General features: G+C 44.5%; 1 protein-coding gene across 2 annotated transcripts in view; it reads right to left on the reverse strand.

Annotated features, from left to right (window-relative positions):
• Positions 1-23,152, reverse strand: part of PAPSS2 (3'-phosphoadenosine 5'-phosphosulfate synthase 2) — a 196,663-nt gene that overhangs the window by 106,603 nt on the left and 66,908 nt on the right. For both annotated transcript variants that reach the window (XM_086921959.1, XM_086921957.1), the window contains exons 2-3: positions 5,046-5,163; positions 2,998-3,233 (exon numbers count right to left, since the gene is read on the reverse strand). In XM_086921959.1, the coding sequence (XP_086778085.1) occupies positions 2,998-3,233; positions 5,046-5,163 (354 nt within the window). The remainder of the gene's footprint in view (positions 1-2,997; positions 3,234-5,045; positions 5,164-23,152) is intronic.

The following is a 23,152-nucleotide window of genomic DNA, read 5'->3' on the forward strand; positions in this document are numbered from 1 at the left end:
CTCGTCATCAGCAGCGAAAGGGTTAAGCAACACATCCTCTGGAATGTGGCCCCTTTGCATTATTAAAGAATAAGAGAGTACTGCTATATACTCACCGTGGTTACCTCGGTCTGCTACATAATGGCCTTTCAAAAGCCAAGCCCGGCCACTGCCAGGTGGGGCAGAATGTTGCCTTCAGGCAAGCCATTTACCAAGAAACCAACACCATTAGTTTGGGTCATAGAAGGCATTGTATTAGCTGGAGGTGAATATGTGAGTTTGCTTCAAGCTTGCATGTCTAGTATTACAAGGCGGTCACTAACTCATCCTATGTGACCGAATCTAAGGTGTGCAGATACACCAAAAGGAGAAGGCTGTGTACCAGTAACCGAGTAATCTTCCTCCTTCAAATGTGTATGGACGGGGTAAAATTACTTGTCCATGTTTCACTGCAGTGAAATTCACTCGCAAATCCCGGCAAGCAGCCAGGGCCACTGGAATTATACAATTTTGCAGCAGCGCCATTTTCTGCATACTTATGGTTTTTACCAGGCGCGGTCCGTCCATTAGGGCGAATGGGCGTTGCCCCACCGAGCGTTCCCGTCACACGTCTAACTCTGACTCTCTCTCTGACTCACCACTATGCAATCCATGTATCCAGTCCCAGGCCGATGGAGGCAGTCGTCTAAGAAACGGGGCGGAACAGCTCTACAGCAGTTCAGCTGCAAGTGTTTGATTGACGTGACTTCCACCATAACAACACAACAGGTGGTCGGGAAGCGCACAGCAGGAGTGCGCATGGTGCTTAGGGCTTAAACATTTTGCACCAGCCCTGAGCATGCGCACACTAGGCTGCTCATTAGAAGAGCGAGGGTTGTTTCATGCCACTCTTCTAATGAGCAGCCTAGTGCGCATGCTCGGGCTCGTCGCAAAAAAGTTAAACCCTAAACACAGCATGCGCATTACTGCTCAACCCAATCCTGGCGCTGCTGCTGGAGCAGCGTCTGGATTGGCAGAGACTAGAGCAGGTGGTATTTTCCAAGGCGCCAATGCGGGAGTCGGACCAGGACCACTAGCAGAGGCAGTGCGGATCCGGTAAGTTTATTTTTGTTTATGATGGTGTTATTTTTAATCTCCCCGCGCGATCCCCGACACCCCCCTTCCCGGCGAGTATTGTAGCGTGAGGCATGGCCGCCTGTGACTGCTGCTGCGAAACCATATTTCTGCCAATATATCTTCAAGAAGAAAGAAGGGCCTCAAGTACATTCCTCTGAGAACTGCGAGTGCTAAATCAAAATGCACCTTGACTCTGACTGGATTCTTTCAAACCGAGCAGAAGGACTGTATTAGCACCAGTTTTATGGTCTCGGGTTTACACTTTTATTTTCTAACTCTGCCTTTCCGAAATGAAAATAAATGGCCTGTCCTGCGTTTGGCAGCAGGTGAATGATTAGTTAGGCTTTATAAAAATATTATTATTATTACTGTCTTCCGAAATAGCAGCCAGCTTCAATTTTATGTTCTGTATTCCCTACCTCGTGCTCTTCAGTCTCTTTCTGAAACCTGCACGAACATCACGAGAAACACTGGATGTTCCAAACTGATCCAAGAACAGTTTCTATATATGATCATTTACGATCATTATCTCAGAATGTTTCATCTTCCAGCGCTCCGAGACCGGGCTTTCTCACACATTTCCATATGAAGGCCTCAACGTGCTGATCTGTGCGCGCTGAATGGACACAGCCGTTTTTAAGCACAGGTAGTGTGAGTTTATCAGGGAAGAATATGCTATACCTGTTGTATGTTTATGGGTGAATGTGTTTGCATGAGAGAGAGTGAGAGAAGCTTGCACAATGGCATCTGCTTGCACTGGTCCTTGCTGTTGGCAGAGCTTTGTCTGCTGATGTGCTCCCTGTTACTGAATCTAGGTAAAGCTCATTCAAGTATACAGAAGCCAGACCTATTGACTTTGTTTCCATTCTTTACCATGCAGATTTGGCCATTTATGTTTTTTTCTGGAATTGTGGCATCCCTGACTGTAATCTATGGTTGGCAAACATTAGTACATTCAGAGGCACAGCAGGCGATGGTTGACCTGCGAAACCCGGGGGCTGCAGACAGAGAAGGGACAGGAGAGAGAGGGAGCCTATACTGTGCTGTATCCCTCACAGCTGCCTTAAGCATGGTCTTCATCACTATACTGTGCCTTATCACATGAAACTACATTTTTGCATGGATTCCTCCACCATACTGTGCCTTTTCTGTTACAGCTGCTGTCAGCATGATTTACCTTTACCTTTCTGTTGGTTATCCCTCTCCACTAACTTTTGCATAGTCTTCCATCACCAGGAGCTTTGAGGGGCAGAGAAGGAGCTACTTGAGACCGAAGCTCCATGTGCCTCTTACAACTGTCAGTCTCGTTCGCTACGCTCCCTCGCCATAGGGCACTCCTCTCGAACTTTTACGCCCACCACTTTCAAATGTCACCAGCCGCCCCTGGTTTTTACGCATTTGCCACATAATCCATCCTCTGATGCATAATTTGCAGATTTTTACAAAGAAATTCTAGTTCACACAGATCAAAAGTTACTAAAAATGCAGCAACGTGTTGCAGCACAGTGGAAGGCTCTTTGCAAAGGTTGACTTGTCACAGTTCTGTTGATTGTTGCTTTCTTTAGAAGTTCATCTGATACTAATGAAGTGAAACATATGCCTAAATAGTATAAACAAGTGCAATAATGACAATATAATTAAATAGTACTGTTACAGACTGTGTTGCATTCAACCACATAAAATTGCTTCTTCTTGCTGCATAATTTAGTCAACCCGCGGCATAATTTGGCCCTTTCCTGCTGCATAATTCCAGTGGCCCTGCAAGTAGCTAGCACCCACATTACTCTGAATTGGAGAATTTCTCAGGTATCAAATCTAGTGCCTAGAGAAGGTCACAGGCTGTGTAATATGCCACATAAATGAGAACATATACATTTTCTAAGTATGCTTGTCTGTTTTTACCTTTGCAAATGGGGATATGAAACTAGTGATGCAAACAAGACCGGCTTCAGCAAACAGCCTCGCCACTTCAGCAATACGGCGGATGTTTTCCTCTCGGTCATTATCCGAAAAGCCCAGATTTTTGTTCAAGCCATGGCGAATATTGTCTCCATCGAGAGAGTAGCATGGAATGGCATGGGTCACCAGGTACTCTTCCATAGCAAAACCTAGCGTGGTCTTACCAGCACCCGAAAGACCTGTAGAAAACAAAGGGCAATTACTTTATCATCTAGTTAATTGGTTAGCATCTGAAGCAGGAATGCATTTTACAAGACACATAAAAAATGGAATGTATTACTTTATTCAGTTCTTGGTTACAAACTTCAAGATGCAAGGACAGGTTGGGCACTGAGACAATGGACTTGAAGCTCCCCATCTCGATCTGTCCATGCTTCCTAGGTGAGTATGAGTAATGTTGAGTCTGCAAAGACCTCTACATGTTATGGTAGGTCTATAACAGGGGTCTCCAAACCAATCCTGGAGGGCCTGATCCATGCCAGATTTTTTGGATATCCCCATTGAGATACATGTAGTAATTTAAAAATCTGGCATGGATCCGGCCCTCCAGGACCAGTTTGGAGACCCCTGGTCTATAAGGTTCACTGTGACGTGAAGTAGAGAAATGCATTCCCCATCAACAAAAATTCACCGCACACCACATTTGCTATCTAAAATCCTTTCCAACCCCAACATCTAAGTTGCAGCTGTGAGTATAGCATACGTATTTTCACAGCGCAACATCCATGTTGCTTCAATAGCTCCACGTAGAGGAGCAGAACTGAACATAAGTATGGACACTAATGGTTTAATTACTGCTTTGTGTGCCAAAGAAAGGCACATTGTAAAAGATAAAAGGCAACCAAAGGTTATATTTGTGTTGAGGTTTTCATAAGTACCCCGTCGGTTCAGTGTTACAGGGTGACAGTATGTGTGTAGCATCCCTCTGACCATGCAGTGTCTTTTTATACCACTGTGGCAGGTCGTGGTGTGTTTCAGTTGCCCAACATAAAAGGCAGAGTGTTACATTCACCCCTCTTTCATGACTAACTTTGTTTACATCAGTTAATAGAGTGGAAACGAAAGTCCATGGTCGACGCCATCTTTGTAGTTTTACATCATTCCAACCTGAAGCATCTCAAACTCAGCGGCGGCTCCTGATTGGAGCGGAGGAGCATCGCCCCACTTAAATCCCCCCCAAAGCCCCAGAAGAGAAAAATAAAATGGCAATTTATTACCATTTTATTCTTCATTCCCCCGTCAAGAACAGAGTCAGGAGAGGGGCGTGGGTGGTGCTGAGTGCTAGCAGCAGGGAGGAAGGTGGGCTGGCTGCTCACTGTTTTTTTGGCGACGGACAGCCACACATGCGCTCCTTAAACATCTCTGATCTAGCTGTCTTAAGAAAGCTGGTTAGAGCATGCCAAAGCCTCCAGAGCACTGTAGAGCGCCGAAACAGGTCGCTCCCACCAATCCTAGTGCTGCTTTCAAGCTGGTTACAGCAGCACAAGATTGGTCAAGGGAGTTGCTGCATTCAGTTCGAGTTCTAGAGAAAGAAGAGATCTGGACCAGAGGACGTCATATTCGTGTATGGAAAGTATTTTTTTTAATAAGTATTATTTGTGCTTGTATTTTTTTAAATATATTATATGCATGAACGCCCGCCCGTGTCCCACTCCCTGTAGATGCCACTGCGAACTACATTGAACAAATGAAAGAAACCTGAAGACGATCCACAATAAAACAACCATCTGAGGACTGAGACTTCACTGCTCACCACATATCTATTCAAAAGACGTATTATGTGAAGTCATCACAGCCAATGAGTGGCACCGCTAGCGATCTTGATTATGAATGGACACTTTTCATACGTTTTCACGCTTCACTGCCCCAGGCTGCAATCAACACGCTAGTCCTTAAAATATCATAAAATGTCTTTGCACTGATCACAAACTTTGAAGGGTCCTAAACACATTTTAAATAGCCCAGTAAACACACAAATGTATAACACGTACCTGTGAGCCAAACAGTGCAGCCTCGGAACCCTGCCCGTGTGCCAACAATCTGCCCTCTTTTGCTCCTGCTCACATGATGGGCCTGGTAAACAACGTTGGTCGACCTATGTTCGGGGTTCTGTGGGAAAGTGTAAACAATGACAGGCTTAGCCTAGCAGCCACAAACATGTGGTTCCTGTGAACTATTTGCACGTGTGTTAAACAAGCATAAACGTCCTCCTTGTGAAAAACGAAGAACAACTTACATATTATTTAAGTATTTTTCAAAATTTAGTATTCTCAGTCATATCCATGACCCACTTACCTCATAAAAAGTGTACAAATAGTATTAATAAAAACATATTGGATCGATAAAACTTTTTTTAAGTTTTATGTGAATTTATGAGTGTCACACACACACACACACATTACATACACATATATGTACCCACTTGCAGGGGAGATGACAATAAATATTTTAAAATAACCCAGAGTGCTCCAAACCCTTCTTATTAGTTGTTGTGCAATATACACGAGTTTCCGCTCTCGTGCAATGATGAAGCACCAGCCCTCAGTTTGGCAGTTCTGGTGAAAAGTGGAGAAACGGAAATATATATATACACAGTGGCAGAACCCAGAATATATGTCTCAGTAGTTATGAAAGTGTGAGTTTTGATACCCTCATTCCCCTATACCGGTACAAAATCAGTGTGCCTCTTCTATACATTCATAATCATCCAGATGACTTTGTTGGTAATAAGTAATAAGTAATAATAATTTCTTTATTCGGCTTTACACATTGGAAAACCATAAAAGCAACATTTAATAATACAATTTCATATTAAAAGAGAGATCATGTTGCAGGATAAAATTCAGACAAAGACAAATTAATATGTTTAAAACAAAGAATCAAGTTATTTCATTGCGTCGTCTGGGACTTTGTTGGTAGACATAGCCATTGGGAAGGGCAATAAAGTCAAGTGGGCACAGGTAAGAAAAGAGGGTGATATTTGTATTATGCATGTAGAGTTGCTACTGGTGACATACTAACTTTATTTCTAACTAGCATGAGGACCAAAGGACAAGTGCCTTTATAACGGCATGATACTCTTAAGATGATGTGTGCTATCCTTTTAATGTATCCAGTTTGGGGTAAGTTGTTTACTGTACTCAGTTAGCAAAAGCAACCTTATATTACATGAAACCATGTAATACACCGGAATGTATATTTTGAAGGACAAATGTGGAATTGACCAGCCGGACATTCAGTATTAACTTGTAATATAGCTTATGACAAGCAACTAGTGATGTACGTTGTTTATCACATGTATGTTTTGACACCCAATATTGCATAATATCGGCCATGATATGGGCCTATAATAAATGGGCGAGAATACAATAGCTCTAATCTCCCTTTATTTATTTTCTATATACAGGAACATCTTGATGTGAGAACACGTGGAATAAGAAAGTAATGCACCCAACTGCTTGTAATAAGCTATTACAGAGGGTAAGGTGATGTCACCGCACCACACTGGCCTTCTGTTGGTGAAAGGGAACTGTGGTGTGGGGCATCCCTAAAATCGTTTCTGTGAGCTGGTCACAATTTATGAAAATACTCTCTTTTTCCAGTGCAGAGACCGTGTTCGGGCTTCCGTGCCCCAGTTTTCCTCATTACATTAGGAATTCAGGCTCTATTACGTGGCCTACGTAAATCAGCAGGAAACCACTCGTTCAAGGTAAAAATCTAATTTGATTTTTCAGAACAGCTTGGGGCTACTGATGAAGCACTTCTTGAAAAGAAGACGAAAACTGAGTTTCAGCTCATAAGAGGTCCTGTCTGTTTAGCCTGCAGCGCGGAGCATTCTGGGACAAATTGATTTCCTTTTAACATGAAGTATGGGCTCAAAGATCCCCTCATGCACAGTGATGTGGTCTACAAAGCCAGGGCGGACTGAAGGTGTCACACATAGCAAGGATAAACCTACCTGGGGTAAAAATGAGGTAAACATTTTTAAACACAAATTAAATGGCCAAGAATATCCCTTTAGGCTCCATTAATATCAATATTGAAATTCATCTAGGAGCTCCATGTCCAATAATGGTACTCACGGGCTCTCGAGGGTCCCGGATCTTCTCTGGGACTTGCAATATCCTTTTGTACCATTGGCGATACTCTCTCCCAGACACAATACTTTCCTGCTGACTATACACCTGTTTCATGTTCCTTTCTGTTTGTAGTAAATGTCATCAATAAAACTGAATTCACAATGGCTTCATTGTTTCAGACCTGTCGCTTTATAGGGAGGTCGGTGTAGTTCAATAGTTTGGCTTCGAGCTAACGATTCTTTGTCACGGAACGTGACGGTTTAAGTAGTAACAGTAATTGAAGGCACGTCTCATCCAGCACAATGCTCCATGAGTGAAAAATTATGTTCTCTGATCCACGGGTTTGTTGTCGGTGACACTGCACTGCACGGTCACTGCTAGCGCAAACCCGGGCCCTGGCCAAGGTCAGCTTGAGCAGGCATGTCTAATCGGCTGTGACGACACGTAGTGACTATTGTAGATAGGAGGAAGGTGGCTGTCTCTGGCATAAGACACTGGGACCAGAAGAACGTACACAGATATGGCTCCTCCATTAGGGCGGAGGAGCGCCGCCCGACTGCTTTCTTGCAGTGCGAGAAGCAGAAACATAAAATGGTATTTTTTTTTTTTTTTTGAAAACCTTTATTGTGCATGAAAATTGAAACAAATACGGGCCTACAACCGTCAGGCCGGCCACGATACTGTTAAGCACAGGAGCAAGCAATACGGTTCCCCAGCGTCATCAGGCACTATAGCAACAATTAACAGCAGTTACACTGAACGGAATCGTGTCGCTAGGGAGAAGGAGCATTGAAGGTTAAAGTTTTTTTAAATTTTTCAGTCTAAAATAAATCAGTAAAGAGTAAAATCAAGGAGAACTGAGTCCGCACATTAACATCACAACATGGGCAGGCAGCATCAAGAAGAAACAACAGTAGTGAAAGCCACCCCGTCAACTTGGCAGTACTGTACATATCAACAGGAAAAGCAGTTCGCATTTACGTACCACTCCCATCGCTACCCACTCCCAACTAAACCCCTGTCACAGACCCAGAACGGAAGAAAAGAAAAAATTATAAAAGAAGATCATACATAGGCACCATAGAAACTAACAAAAACTAAATGTAACCCCCCACCCTACACACATGCAGAGGCTATGGCCTGCCCCCCCCCCCCCCAGCAGAGTGTCTGTCGCCCCAAAAAAACCGAAATTTAGGAAGAAAAGAGAAGTAGAGAGAGAAAAAAGAATGAAGAAGCAAAGAAAAATATTCACCAGTGATATAGGGAGCGAGGAAAGAAATCTGTCCCAGAACTCCCACTAGAGAACGACGGGGGGAGGGCCACATAACATACGCTCGGACTCCGCCGGCTCATTAAGCATTCTCTACCCCAGTACCAATAACGGATAGCTTCACCATAAAATGGTATTTTTAATACCTTTTTATGTTTCTGCTTTGTGCGCTACGAGAAAGCAGAAGACAGGGGTGTGCCTGCTTGGGAGAGAGTATGCCTGGTTGAGGGCAGGCGGTTGGGGAGGAGTGGCTTGCACCACCCGGAGTACTTTGTTTGGTCGGCCCTGGGGCCGACTAAAGCAGTCGTGCGCACTCTACATTTTCAGAAAATGGCTTCACTACAGGTGCCTGGTTGAGCGCTGCCCGGGACTGTGCACCAATCACAATGCTGCCATTGCAGCGTTGTGATTGGCTTACAGGAGGGGCGGTAGCATGCCTGTTCCTGTTTCTGTTCATGAAAACTCAGAACGCGGGACCCGGCCCAGGATCAGAGGCGGTGCAGGACCCGGTCAGTTAGGTTTTCTTATTTTATTTTAACACGCCCTGTCCCCATCCTGTGGTAACGCCTGCGCGATCCCCCTGCCTTCCCAAACTGTGAGTGTTGCGAGCTGCGACTGGTATTCAATATCTAAATTGTGCTTATTTGTCCTTCACATTCGAAAAGGTGTACTTTTTGTAATCTGTTCGGTCGTATATGGCACAGTTTTAAAAGTGTACGACATGCATTGCATTGTAATAGCATTTAAATAGCGCTTACTACCCCTGACGAGGCGTCAAAGCACTTTTTCGGCGAGTAGCACGCTACTCCAGAACCCATAAAGGATTAGCGTTGAATTATTATGGTGAAATATGAAAGTAATTTGAATGGCGGATAGGTTAGTCAGATATTTGGATTGAGAAGGATAGCGGAGGGCTAGAAGAAAGCAAAAGGTTTGCATTTATATAGTGCTTGTTACCCCTGATGGGGTGTTGAAGCGCTTTTTTGGCATGTATGTCAGATCGCAAGGGTGCAGGGGTTACTTCAGGGCAGTATTTGTGAATACAGAACTATGAGGCATCTCAAATGGGAGAATCACTGACAACCAGGGCATGACCTAAAAAACATAAGAGGGGGAGACTAACCAAGCTAGGCAATATGAAAGTGACATCATGGCATGTGAAATCACAGCGCATGCCATGATGATGTGTGACATCACACGCAGCATAACAGGAAGTGACACCACAGGAAGTAACATCACAACCCAGGAGCTCCCAGAAGTTTCAGCACAAGAAGTGACATCAAATCTTAACACCTCACACATGTTTAGCAGGTCAATCCAGGGGCGGCTCCTCTGTAATGGTGGAGGAGTATCACCCCACTGTCAGCCACAGAAAAATAAAATGATAATAGAACAATATGCTTTTTTTTATTTTTCTTCGACTGAATGGGCCAATACCAGTGTTGTGTGCCACGGGCGGGTCCGAGCCATGGCAGGGGAGAAGTGATGGGCACAGTAAAAAGCGTATGTCAGTTTTGCCAGCCGTCTTAGGCTGGCCAAACTGACACGTGCACTTCTATTTCTCCAAACCAGCTGTTGGAGAAACAGCACAGACTCCCATGCACTGTGTGGGTGGCAGATCAGGCCACTCAGACCAGTCAAGGTGCTGATCTCCTGCTAGGTATAGCATGAGAGCAGCATCTTGATTGGGAGGGGAGCCTATGCTTTTGTAGTGACTGCCGGGAGCAGAGAACCAGAGACATCTGTCGACATCGGCGAAAGGTAAGGTTTTTTAATTAAAATGATTCCCCTTCCCTCCCCACCCTCCCCCCATCCTTTACTTTTGTGGCGACTGCCACTGGGTATATCATGAGTACATTAAGGCGCATTATGAGATTTAACAAATATGATTTTGGGTCTGAATTGTGAAAAAGAAGTAAGGCAACCTCAGCATAAAATCTGGACTTCAATTTATAAATTTATTCTCTATTAAAACTCTGCCACAAAAAAAATGGCAACTAGGTGAAACATAGTAGTCAACCTGTTATGCTTAATTGGCTGCAAAGTCTGCATTTTAAAATATTGTATGGGGTAAAGTCCGCTGCTGTAGAGATCTGTGTGCCCAGTAAGTCTCAGGAAATATTAATAATGGAAAGATATCTCATGAGGTTAACGCAGTTGCAGGATAGATCTGTGTTTGGACTAATCCCAGTTTTGAATCAAAGTAGCATTGAGGGTTTATGTGTCTCCTGCAAAGCTCATCATGTAACATGCAGATGGCAGATTTTTATTTTATGTAGCTTGCTAAAGGTGTTACCGCTTTTTGATACTTGCAGTTCATAAATAGTAATCCTTCTAACATAGCACAGTGATCAAAAGACATGTGACTCCTACACCTTGTAAACCTCACTGTCTCCTGTAACACATCATGTACATTGATTTACACCCTTGTAATATTTAGTGTCAACAAATAATGTGTGCATGCGTTGGAAAGAACTATGACTATGACCTGCATTGGGATGAGTGGTGCTCTAAAAGAAATAAACAAAATAGTGGTGTTTAAATTGTGCTTTATGTAAATACTGGGACAGACCAACACATCTGACATTCTCACAGTGCATGCATATCTCTTATATACAGGGACTGACCAAAGTCAAAAGCATGCCTCTCTTAAGTACTTGTGAAGTAACAACAAGCTGTGTACTTTTGCTTCCCCTACCGTGAGTTCACATCTAGGTGTCAAGCTCCAGATAGCTACCAGCCAAGCTACTCAAACAAAAGGAGGCATGATAACTCCTCAATTTCAGACTTTGTTTTGTGCCCAGCTGGAATTTACAACAACAAAGCCCCTCGCTGCCTGCATGTTGCTGCTCAGAACAAAAGCAGACACCATGCAAGCGCTGCTGAATGTGTCCCGGTGTCTGAAAATTGTACTGGGACGAGTTCAGCATATTTTAGTGGGGCCAGACTTCTTGGCGGAGCAGACAGCATCCAGCGATTCCATATTTCCAGAATGATATTATGTAAGTGAGTTCCATTTAGATTCGCTGTAAGTAAATTTATCTTGTGCGAATATCCTGAAAATGGGGCATGGATCAGGCTACACTGGACCTACATTAAACATCCATCACCTAGCATGTATCCTACATCCGAAAAGCTTTGAGGGAGCTTTGGCTGATCTCATCTCCCATGGCCTAGAGAGGGAAACGTTTTAGCTTGGCAGGTCAAAAAAATGCAATAACACCCAAGACACAAACATGTAAACCGTGACTCACACAAGATCGGCAACACTCTTAACAAAACAATCTTCATCCTAATGTCATTCTCTCAATCAAATAATATTCTTGGTCCGAATTATATTTCATTCTTACAATTATTAAGGAATGTACCCCCACTTAATACATGGATATTTTTCAAAATTGTATCATACAAACTTGTAAAGCGCGCTACTCACCCGCTAGGGTCTCAAGGCGCTGGGAGGGGGCTCTCTGCTCGGAGGCCACACATGATTTCCAAAGAGAAGCTTTGAAATGGGAACCCTGTCCTCTTTACAATTCAGCTAATACCTCCTTGCAGGAGTTGGTTACATTCAATGATTTTTGAAAAATATTTTTCATGATTTTTTTCAATTAAAGAAGATAATCCGTCTCCACCACTCCTGTTTCATACTGCTGTAAGTGACAGGTACTCAATTTGTCTTAGAAGAATGGCCCACAGAGTCTGTCCTGCGGGCATTCAAACTTGTGACCTGCAGATCGCCACATTTCTGCACAAACATTCAAGCCACATAGCAGCTGGCTACCCGTGGGCTTTTGCCACCGAACAGCAACCAGCCAGGCTCAATTTTTACTACTTAAAGGCAGCATTTAAGTTTCCACTTTCCATGGCGCCTGAATGCAATGTATCAATTAACTCACAATACATTGGCCTTTATTTCCTGTATTGTTCCCAGGGTTGCCAACTGTTTCCCTTTTCCTAGGACTCCCTCTGTCCTCATACACTTGTTTCTCAGCTAACATGCAGAAGTCCATTTCTAGTTCTGTATGTCTAGGGGGGTCGCGTGCTGCCACCCCCCTACCCATCTCCTAGCAATATATTTCTCTTGTCAACTATCAATCGTACAACCACATTGTGGCAGATTTCAGTGGGCCTACTTCTCCCCAGCAATAGTACACTATTGATACATCTCATACCGGAGGTTCCTTCCTAATTTACCTTCAGAATGAGTCCCAAAACGCCTTTTGCGTTTAGGAAGCCTGTACCGAACCGCAAAAAGGGTTCAGTTAATAATAAGATATCATTTTACGTTTGCATATCATGTGGTTTTGCAAATCGCAGGGGTTGCAACCCCAAAATGCTTTAGTACATCGAGCCGAGATTCGTTATTCTGGACTTTTTTTCTTTTCTTTTTTTTTTTTAAAGAAATGTGGCTGCTCGGGTGTAAAGTTCTCACACAACTAGCATGACACGAAAACATACCTTTACACCAGATCGGTTGCCTCTTTTCTTGGGGGAGATTTTATCTCATCCCTTTGATTTCCTCAGATTCCATAGTTTATCCAACAGTCCTACATAAATCTTTTTTCTGGAGGAAAGAATGCTGCTTGGAATCTGAACTCACTGCTGGCCTTGCCTTGAAACGCGAGGGCAAAGCCTCCATTCTGAGCACCCTCAAGGGCCCTTTGTAGTTATGAAGGAAGAAGTGTGAAAGAGGCAAACCTGAAGATGGCGGCTGACACGTCATACGGAACCTCTGTCGTTAGCCCAGCCGTGGCTTTCGGAACCTGATGCTTCTTGTTGAAAAGTTTAATTCTTTACATAAGCAAGCTAGGCCAATAGAGGTTCTAATTGCAATTTACCGGATGTTACGTCAGCCACGAGACAGAAGGTTTGTGTTCATAAGTAATTTATTTTTGCATTTTCCTTTTTTTTATATTGTTCATTTCGTCGAGCACTACATACACACAAACGAAACTGTTTGCAGGGCAGTCAGTTTTTGGGTAATGCGTGAGTTAAGGAGGTATTCAGACTTTGTATAAACATGCATACATTAATGTGTTCTAGGAGAGATTTATATCTGCCCACTTTGCACAGTCACAGTTATTCGAAGGCTTTTCTGAACAGACTTTCATTTAAAGCAACCAGTGTCACTGTGGTCTTTTTATCTCTAGTACAGCTGACGAATCCTGTCATGGGACCTTCAGGTTTTTATCTTCTGTGTACTGAGCGAACCGTTTGCAGCACGAGGCAGCTCAGCTACAATCTGTTTTAGGCAGAGTTCACCTACCCATAAAGTGGCCTCCTGCCTGACATTCTCTGAGAAAAACAAGGGTTTACACAGGCTTTAAGTGGGCCGGGTCTCACCGGTGCTGAGCACCGGCAGTTTTTGAAAGGGGGGCTCGAAATGGGTATCTATCGGGCTCTGTGTGTCGTTTTTTTCTGGACTGCAGTGACAGAAGGCACATTAATGTGCGTTTGCTCACACTGCTCACTTCTCACTAGTGGAGAGATTACGGCATGATGTCATCCCAGGTGAGCATTCTAGGGGAAGGGAAATCCTTTGCAGAGAGTCATTTTCTCTCTGGATTTCCCTTCTCTTTTTGAAACTCAGGAGCAGCAACACTTTTGTGGTGTCACCAGGGCTTTAAGTGGAACCTTTTTCAATATTGTATACAAGCCATAGTTGCTGCTTATTTATCTTATGCAACTAACAACCATTGACAAAGCAAATAGTCCTGACCTGTAGGTATGATGTTACTTGTTGTATCATACATCTGGTTGCAATGACAAAAACACCAAAATACAAGTCAGGCGGCACACTATGCTAAGCACAGATTTTTAGCTTTAGTGTTTTTAAACCACGCCCTTAATTACATTGACCACGCCCCTTTGAGAGACCAACCCCCCCCCCCCATTGTTTCATCCCACTTAAAGCCCTGGTTTTACAGTTTTCAACAAGCTTAAATTGCCTTTGGTGGCACAGAATCCACACACAAAAGTTCCAGAGGAGTGCTGCCTCCACCAGGAGGACTTCCGACCATTTGACCAACAAAGACTATTGAGAACAGACAGAGTAACACAATAATAATAATAATACTGTGCTTAGTTCATAGCGCTTTGTGCAGCACTTCTGTTTCATAGAGCTGTAAGTGACAGGTACTCAATTAGAAGAATAGACAGCAGAGTCTGTCCGGCAGGGATTCAAACTTTTGACCTGCAGACCGACTCATTCCTGCACAAATATTCAACCCACTGAGCACTCCTCCCTGTTGTTATAAATAGGGGCCTCATATTCGAGGGCCAAGTGAAGAAGACACAGGCTTCCCGCTCAATTCTGATCGACACAAGGAGCACATACAAGATAAACCTATTGACGAACTGTGCACGGGGTGCTTGCCACAGTCAGGCTACTGCATTACATGTACTGAACAAGATGGGAGAGTAATTCTAGCAAAAAAAGATGGATGCCATGATGTAGCTGAGATGACGCACGTGCGATTTCAATATTCTAGAATGGCTGCGCCAATGACGGCCCAAATGGGAACAGAAGGTCGCAGACTAGTTTTTCCCCGGGGGAATTCGCGCCCCAGAACCTGGACATGGGTGGGGACGGGTTATACATTGGAGATATAAGGGTCCTGAGAGGCATGATCTGCCTCTTCCGGACCCTGTACATTGCTAGGAGGGGGGCTGGATTTGTAAGGGAACACATTTGCCTGCCCACCCTCCCTACATATTGAAGGGGTCAGAGTAAGGGGATTTTGTGTCACAAATACAGCGTTTTATTTTGCCAAAGTTAGGACAGGTTGCGGGGCTAGCGGACAGAAGATTTGGGGGATGGGCAGTTACATGCGTGCTCTTCCAGACCCTGGGGGGGGGGGGGGGGGGGGGGGGGGAAGAAGAGTGAAGTGCTGGAGAAAAATCTGGGGCGGTACCTTGTTGGGGACGGGTGGAACGGGGTGGGACGTTTGGTAATTAAACTTTGGTGGAAGAGGTGAAGGAACGCGTGAGGTTGGGAGATTGGGCCTTAGCTACAAAGTTGATGTTATTTGTTAATAACATTATGCAACCATGTCCTAATAGACTCGCCTTTTACGCTATTTATGGGTTGCGGAGTGTTTTTGTTGTAGCACGACTTGTGTCGAATGCAAGGGTGAAGGTTTGTCGCCACCTGAATAAGAGTCAATACTGGGCTCACACCTGATGGCCTGATCTCGAGATAGCACATTAAAAGGGCAGAGCTAACCACTAAATGCACTTTGCTCTGTTTTGTGAGCAAGCCATTTCAGGTTATTGTTTAGCAACTGGTGTCCGAGCTCTGCCTCATGCTTTGAAATCACATCAGCTCCCAACGCGGCCTTTCTCCTCACTTAGTTTGTTCTTCCAGGCCAAAGAACCCTGGGCTGGCGCCAGCGAGAGATACATGATCGCTGCCGGCATGCAAGCTGTACTCTGCTAGTACAGGACGCGCTGCCCAGGCCTCGGCTCCAGGTCTTGGCTCCGGGCGCAGCACCCCCTCCACACATATGCGGATACATCATGAAGGGAGGATGTGCGCATTCCAACGAGGAGTTCGGAGCAGGCAGGACTATTCAGGCTTCAGACCGAAAAAAAGAATATTTGTGCAGAATTTCAGCTTTCCCAAGTTCCCAAAGTGTAATTAAAACCAGTTCCCAAAGTGCAATTAAAAATACAGGACAGATATTGTAAATCATGCCGGGCCGAGGGATGATGGCAGAACCGCGTGTGGGCTGGAAACGCCCACCCTCTTAAAGGTAGCTCTGTATTCACAGGTGGCAGAGAAGTGGCAGAAAATGTGGCCAAGAAGTTCAGCACTGCTCTGTTTCACTTGTTATGTTATGTTACCTGAGTTTATAGAGCGCAAGCAATTACCCGGAGGTGTCAAGGCGCTAGCACTAGGGAAAAGGAAAATTCCAGAGCCCAGTGTGGTGCTTACTTGGGGAAAAGCCAGGATTTCAATGCTTTTCTGAACAAGAATAGGTTATGTATATATCTGATAGGGGATGGTAATTTATTCCATTCCTTCATGTGGTGTTGACAAGGCGTCTGCCTCCCCATTTAGTGCATTTGAACCGCTGGACTGCCAGATGTCCAGCCCCACTAGACTGGAGGGTCCTCCCTCTCTGGTACCAAATAAAGAATTTTTACAGAAATTCTGGACCAGTGCCATGGAGAGCCTTTTGTGCCAGGCATAGGGCCTTGAGCCTAATCATCTGTCTGATGAGGAGCCAATGAAGTGGTTTAATGGCAGGGGCAGCAGATATATGTTTGGGTATCCATGCAACTTGTCGTGCACATTTGTTATCCATAACCTGTCAGCTGAACCATGGTGGAGGGGGTAAAAGGGATACAGGCTATGTGAGGACCCACCATACCACAAGACAGAATGGACTCTGACGAGAGGAAAAGCAGCCTATCTGGTGAGTCCCCCCAGGTAAGCGTTGTATAGAGCACGCCCTATAGGGTAAAGCAGCAGTGACCAGATCTGTCAGCATGGCATGGGCATGCTGTGACAGAAGGGCTGGTGCCGCTGCTACTGGTATCTATGACAGAGCTCCCTTCTCTTAAGGGAGAGGTCACAGAAGGAACAGGAACGAACCCCAAAATCCAGCAGCGACAGAAGTTTGAAGACGGTGGCAATGTGACATCACTACTCACTATGTAATACATTATTACAAGCGAGTACTGATGCATCTTTATTACAGACAGATTCTGAAAGCAGAACGTTCCTGTTTATAGGGTACAGGGGGAGTACGTACTCTCACATACGGTTATAATAAACAAGATGGGGGAAAACCGTGAATACTGCACGTACGCGAGGAAAAGAGAAGTAGAAATGTATCTGCTAGAGAGAATGGCAAAGGTATTTCGAGAGAAAGGGGGGAAGAGAGAATAAAAGCAACTCTAATGTGAAGTAACAATGACGCACAGATGAAAGAAAAAGTCAAAAAGAGAAAGTCGGAGACAGATGGCAGAGCAGCATGCGAGAATGGTGGGGATGGTGAGACTAAGTGATTGTGACATAAAAAAATATTAAGATCGATTGAGAGGGAGACAGAGAGCAAGAAAATACGTGAGTACATTGTACGTAAACATATGCATCAGCAGAATATCAAATATTACATAAACAGCAGGTACTGGTGAGGGCAGTTTACAGCCTGGCACTGTGTAAGCGTGGTCTGTCACTAGGGCCCTCCCTAGCCCTCTGCACGTGTGTTCTGCATCATCATGGTCTGTAGTTGGGCCGTATAAGCCATTTGTGTATCAGTGCCCGTATGACTGTACTCTGACTTTGGGGTCTGTATAACAGTGAATGGAGGCGCTGGGTATCCGCTGCTTAATAGAGGTTTGCTCGGTGGCTGGTGACGGGCCTGTGTATGGAAGTGTTCTGGGGTCACTGTAGCCATTGCCTTAGTCTGGGTCCACATAATCCTGCTCTATGCTTGGGTGCTGTTTAACACTGCTCTCTAGTGCGTCTGTATGAGTGGGATCCCAGACTGTCCCCCCTAAGTGCGTGCTCAGTGATAGGGAGCCAAGTCTCCATTGGCCTTCTGGATCATGGGAACCCCCTGCCGGGCTAAGGACTAAGTGTTGCTTTTCGTATGCGTGTGAGATCATCCTCTACACAGCTTGGTAAATAGCCCAGTGGAACACGCACCATGTATATGTAGAGACGTAAATGCCCCCCGAAAATTCTCCTGGAGATGGTAGGTACAGTCGCTCGGCACAATAATGCACTACATCTTGCTCACCTCTAACGGGTACCTAAATAACGGGTTCTGTAGTCAAGTTCATTTTAACCATGCTTGGTCTTCGGGTTCTGTGGAAGCATCTTCTGGGATCTCCTTCCTTACCAGTGTACTCTTTATTGGTAGTTACTCATAAAAATAATCTGTAATTCAGTTCTAAAAGTGTGCCCTGTAGTCGGTTCCTTGCACGCATGCGCACTAGTCGAGCTCTCCTATAAAAGTGTTCTGTAGGGAACTGAGCTACATTTAAACGATGGCTGCAGTCTGGGTCTCTAAGCGCAGGGGCGTAGGAGACACTAAAATTCTGGGTGGGACAGGTACAACCTTTTGGACTTTCCAGTGACCTTTTACAAATCGGCCATTGTCTGAGAGCCATACGCTCTGTTAAAAAAAATACAATTGCATAGTTTTGTAGTGTAACATTGATAAGGGCAGGAATGTAGTCACAGTTTGCAAATATGCTTTAATTGTTATTTACACTCAAAGTAATTAGACCAAATCTGAAAAAACATGTTTTTGAATCGTACACCGTCATGCATCAAGCAAACAAAGGTGGGACGAAAAAAAGGAAAAATAAACTGAATGCTCTTTCCGACATTCCTATTCTCAAAATGCAATTGGACTAATATTAAAGTGTACTGGAGACAGGCTGCATGCACACAGAGCTGTAAGAGCAGATAAATGGCCACTTTCTAAAAGTGGCATATCTTATAAATAGTAATGTGCATTCCATCCTTACCAGTAAAAAGGATTTATCATTGCCTTTCCAAAGTTATAAAACATGCATCTGCTAATCCTTTCTAACCAGGAACTCCACCTCAAAAGAGTGTATTAAGGAATTCCCAATGTCAATCTATGAGAAGAATAGGTCTCACATTAGTGAAAAATGAATGTAGATGTTTTTCACTACAAGGACATGCTAAACATAAAAGTATATGTCCTACCTTTTAGCAACATAGCACCCTCATCCATGGGCTACATATGGCATACCTTAGGGGTGACGTATGTAAAATAAAAGGAAGTTTAAGGCTTGGCAAGAGGGTTTTAATACCAAGTCAACCTGGCAGTAAAACTACACACACAGGCTCTGCAGTGGCAGACCTGAGACATGTTTAAAGGGCTACTCGTGTGGGTGACACAACCAGTACTGCAGACCCACTAGTAGCATTTAATTTACAGGCCCTGGGTTTATGGTGTAACACTGTACAAGGTATTTATAAGTAAATATAAAAGGCCAATCGTGTGTACACCAATGTTCACATTTTTAAGGGAGAAGCACATGCATTTTAGCACTGGTGAGCAGAGGTAAACTCCTCAGAGTCCTAAGGCCAACAAAATTAATCTCAAAAAGAGGAGGTAAGCAGGCAAAAACGTTTGGGGGAAGTCCATCCTAAGGCTGACAGGTCTAACAGTATGGGGTAGGATTCTGTGTGTCTGTTTGAGTATTGAAGTCAGTCGGTTCCATTTTGGAAGTCCCAGGTTTAGCAGGGCACTAGAAGGAGAGCGAGAATAGTTTCTCAAATACTGTAAGTTTATCGCCTGCATTCCTGAGGCTGGAGGGTGGAGAAACCCTCAATGGTTCGCAAAGTGTACAACGCAATACAAAAACATTTGTTGTCTAATCTATGAGAAGCGCTATTGCAGCTGGATGGCATAAGTGTAGAGTGCACTCAAACCACATTATCTTGCATAGGAATATAAGACACCCTATAAGATAAATTTGCAATAAGAATTATCCTTGTGTGGAATGTCAAAAAATTAGATTTACCGTGTTTGTGTGGAAGAGAGATGCTTACCAATGTAAAACAGGCTGCTGTGAGAGACACAAATGAGATTCTCACAGAAGATAGATATAGTTAGATATGCAGAATGAATTGTGTGGCACAGTTCAGATATGAGGTGTTAGTGATGAACACCAGAAACAATGTTTGTTTGTGAAGCTTACACATGAATACAGTGGGTGGAAGGTCACAAATGAGAAGTGAGTGGGATGTAGTAAAGCACAAAAACGTTATTATATGAGAGGCTCACAAAAACTATAAAAATTACCAAACTTGCATATTGAGCATTTAATTGATACAATATTTGAAGGTGTGGAGGCCTTGCTCAAGACTATGATGATTTATTTACAAGAGAGATTTGGATAGTTGGGTATTAACAGTGAAGTCATCGTTGGGGAACAGTAATTGCTACCAAGAAAAAAAGGTGAGATGGACAGGGTAACTTGGATATGGATGGGGATGCTCCTGATGATGAGATAAACTCTGCTTCTGAGCATATCCAGGAGGAGTCTGGAGGCTCTTACTGGAGACCTCTAGTCCCCCAGGGAATAGTTCTAGTGACACAGAGGGAGGCCCTAGAGGTTTGACCCCCGTTATTCCTCCTGGGAGGGTACAAAAGGTTCAGGGGAAGTCCAGGTCCTCCTCAGTTAATTCAGGCTCCTCTGCCACTTCAATAGGGACTTCCATCTCTGGCATAAAGTAGGAAATGTTTTAGAAAGGAAATACCACCTGCTCAAACTTTAGCGAGCCAAGCTCAGAATCAAGAAGGAGTTGACCCTAGAGAAGGGCCCCCTAAAAGTGCAGAGGGCTAGGAAGAATTTAGTATTATAATCCCATGGTGGCAGGACTAGTGAACCTAGAGTTAGGGAAGATCCCTTTGACACTTGGACTGGAGCAGGATAGTCCCTCTTTACCAGGAGGGTGATGACATACCGTGGGTTACTGCTTTAGAGAGGGACTATAAAGTTCAGAAGATTCCTCAGGGGCAGCGGGCAGCTATCATTTGGCTCTCCTTTGCAAACAAAGGTAGAGAAAAACTCTTGACTGTAACGGGAGAAAATGCAGCTTTTCAAGACAAGTGGAGTGCCCCTTAGGTCACCTACTTAGTTGACCTAGGTACTCCAAGAAGTCCCCACAGGGTGCATCATGTGAATCACCTAAAAACTTTATTGATCAGGCTTATATGAGGATGCTCATGGCCTCTGATGAGGGTCAGGAGGAAGAAAGTGACCCTCTCCCTGATCTTTCCTCTCAGGACCCTGTTGATGGATCAGTTAAAGGAGTAGTCTTGGCAGACAGACTCACCGATCAACAGCAAGCTGATTACAGACATGTTCTCGATCAGTTTCCTGGTCTCTTTCTCTGAAACCCAGTCAAACCACATGGTGTAGCCATGAAGTGGAAACAGGTGAAAGTCTGCCTCCGAAGAGAACCATTTACAGACAGCCTGACCATGTCAGAGATTGCATCAGAAAAGAATCCCAAAAGATGCTGGAGTTGGAGGGGGTCATTGAGCCTTCATATAGCCCTTAGGCTAGCCCTGAAGCCATTGTACTAAAAGCTCATATCCAGGATGATAAGAGAGAGATTAGATTTTGTGTTGACTATAGAGGTCTCAATGAAGTCACTAGGACTGATGCCTATCCAATTCCCAGTACAGATGAACTGATTGATACTTTGGACTCTGTCAAATGTGTCAGTACATTTGACCTCAATTCTGCTTATAGACAAATCAGACTTTATGAGGATGCCACATCAAAAATAGCATTTTCAAACCTCAGTGGGCTTTATCAATTTATTGTGATGCCTTTTGGTTTGAAAAATGCACCTGACATTTCAGAGGCTAGTGAATAAATTCTTAACAGGACTGGAAATCTATAGTGCATCATATCTAGATGATATATCTGTCTTTAGCTCCACCTGGGAGGATCACCTGGTCTACCTCAGAAATGTACTCAAGGCTACTCGAGGCCCTGCAGAAGGCAGGCCTTACTATGGAGATCACAAAGTGCCGGATAGGGCAGAGTAAAGTTGTGTACTCAGGCCACCTTGTAGTTTGAGGCCAACTTCCAACATTGGAGAGCAAAATGTAGACCATCATGGACTTGGTTGCTCCCACTACTCAGACTCAGGTCAGAGCTTTCTTGGGCCTGAGTGAGTACGACAGAAGGTTTGTTAAGGGCTATGGATCCATAGCAACGCCCCTTAATGATCTCACCCCCCAACAGAAAGCCTAAGAAAGTTCAGTGAACAGTTAGCTGTCAGAAGACATTTGATGACCTGAAACAAACCATGTGCTCTGCTCCAAATCAGCAATGTCCGGTGCTAGAAATATGATCCCATGTACTGGGGAACTCTTTAGGAGACCCCCATGTACTCCTGGTAACAGTTTCTTAGGGTCTGCCAGCAAACTAGTGCTACTGCCAACCACAGACATTATTCTGCCCTCCTGCCGCTAAGCTGAGCTTAAACAGGGGAAGGTAGAACAATAGGTTTACTGTCACAGGAATTGTGATCCCCCTCCCAGACAGGATGTAGTGTATCGGGCTGGGTTGGGATCGCCTTCCAGGCATCCAGACTGTTATGAAGGGCATAATTGAGTCCCTCTTTGCATACTCAAATTTGAGCCAGTTCAGGAATCCTTGTTTCCTGCTCTGGCAAGAAACTGGAGAAAGGCCAAAGGACAGGATCATCCCCTCTGTCCACTATCCCTCGTTGGAACCACTGGGACTGAACCCCTGTGCACCCCGTCTACTTGACATTGCCAATGCTTGTTGGCTCTGTATTTCAGAGATCTTCGGGCTACAAGAAGTTCAAGCCTCCAGTACCTCAACCGTTGAAGATCAGCATCCTCATTGCATCCTCTGCAACCTGGGCCACCATCTTTGCTAAGCTGCCTGAGGTCCTGTGGGTCCTTTCAAGGGTCTTCCTTTGCTGCATTTGTTCCCCTGCTTGCTCAGGGCCTGCTCTGATTCTCCTGCTGTTGGTGAGTCCCTTGGACCTCGCTGGTCCCAACGTTTGCATCTTTTTGCTTTCTACGCCAATTGCGGATACCAAGGCTTGTTGCTCCTCCCGCCAGACACCAGACACCTGGACACTGACACCTGATGTGGGCCAGCTCGTGCACAGCTCCTGGTCTTCTTCAGCATTGCCTGGTCCTCACAGCTGCAGGTACAAGGTAACTCTCTTCACTCCAAAACCTCCAGGCATAGGTGGGCG

This window comes from Lissotriton vulgaris, chromosome 5, assembly GCF_964263255.1.
Source record: "Lissotriton vulgaris chromosome 5, aLisVul1.2, whole genome shotgun sequence".
Classification (NCBI taxonomy): Eukaryota; Metazoa; Chordata; class Amphibia; order Caudata; family Salamandridae; genus Lissotriton; species Lissotriton vulgaris.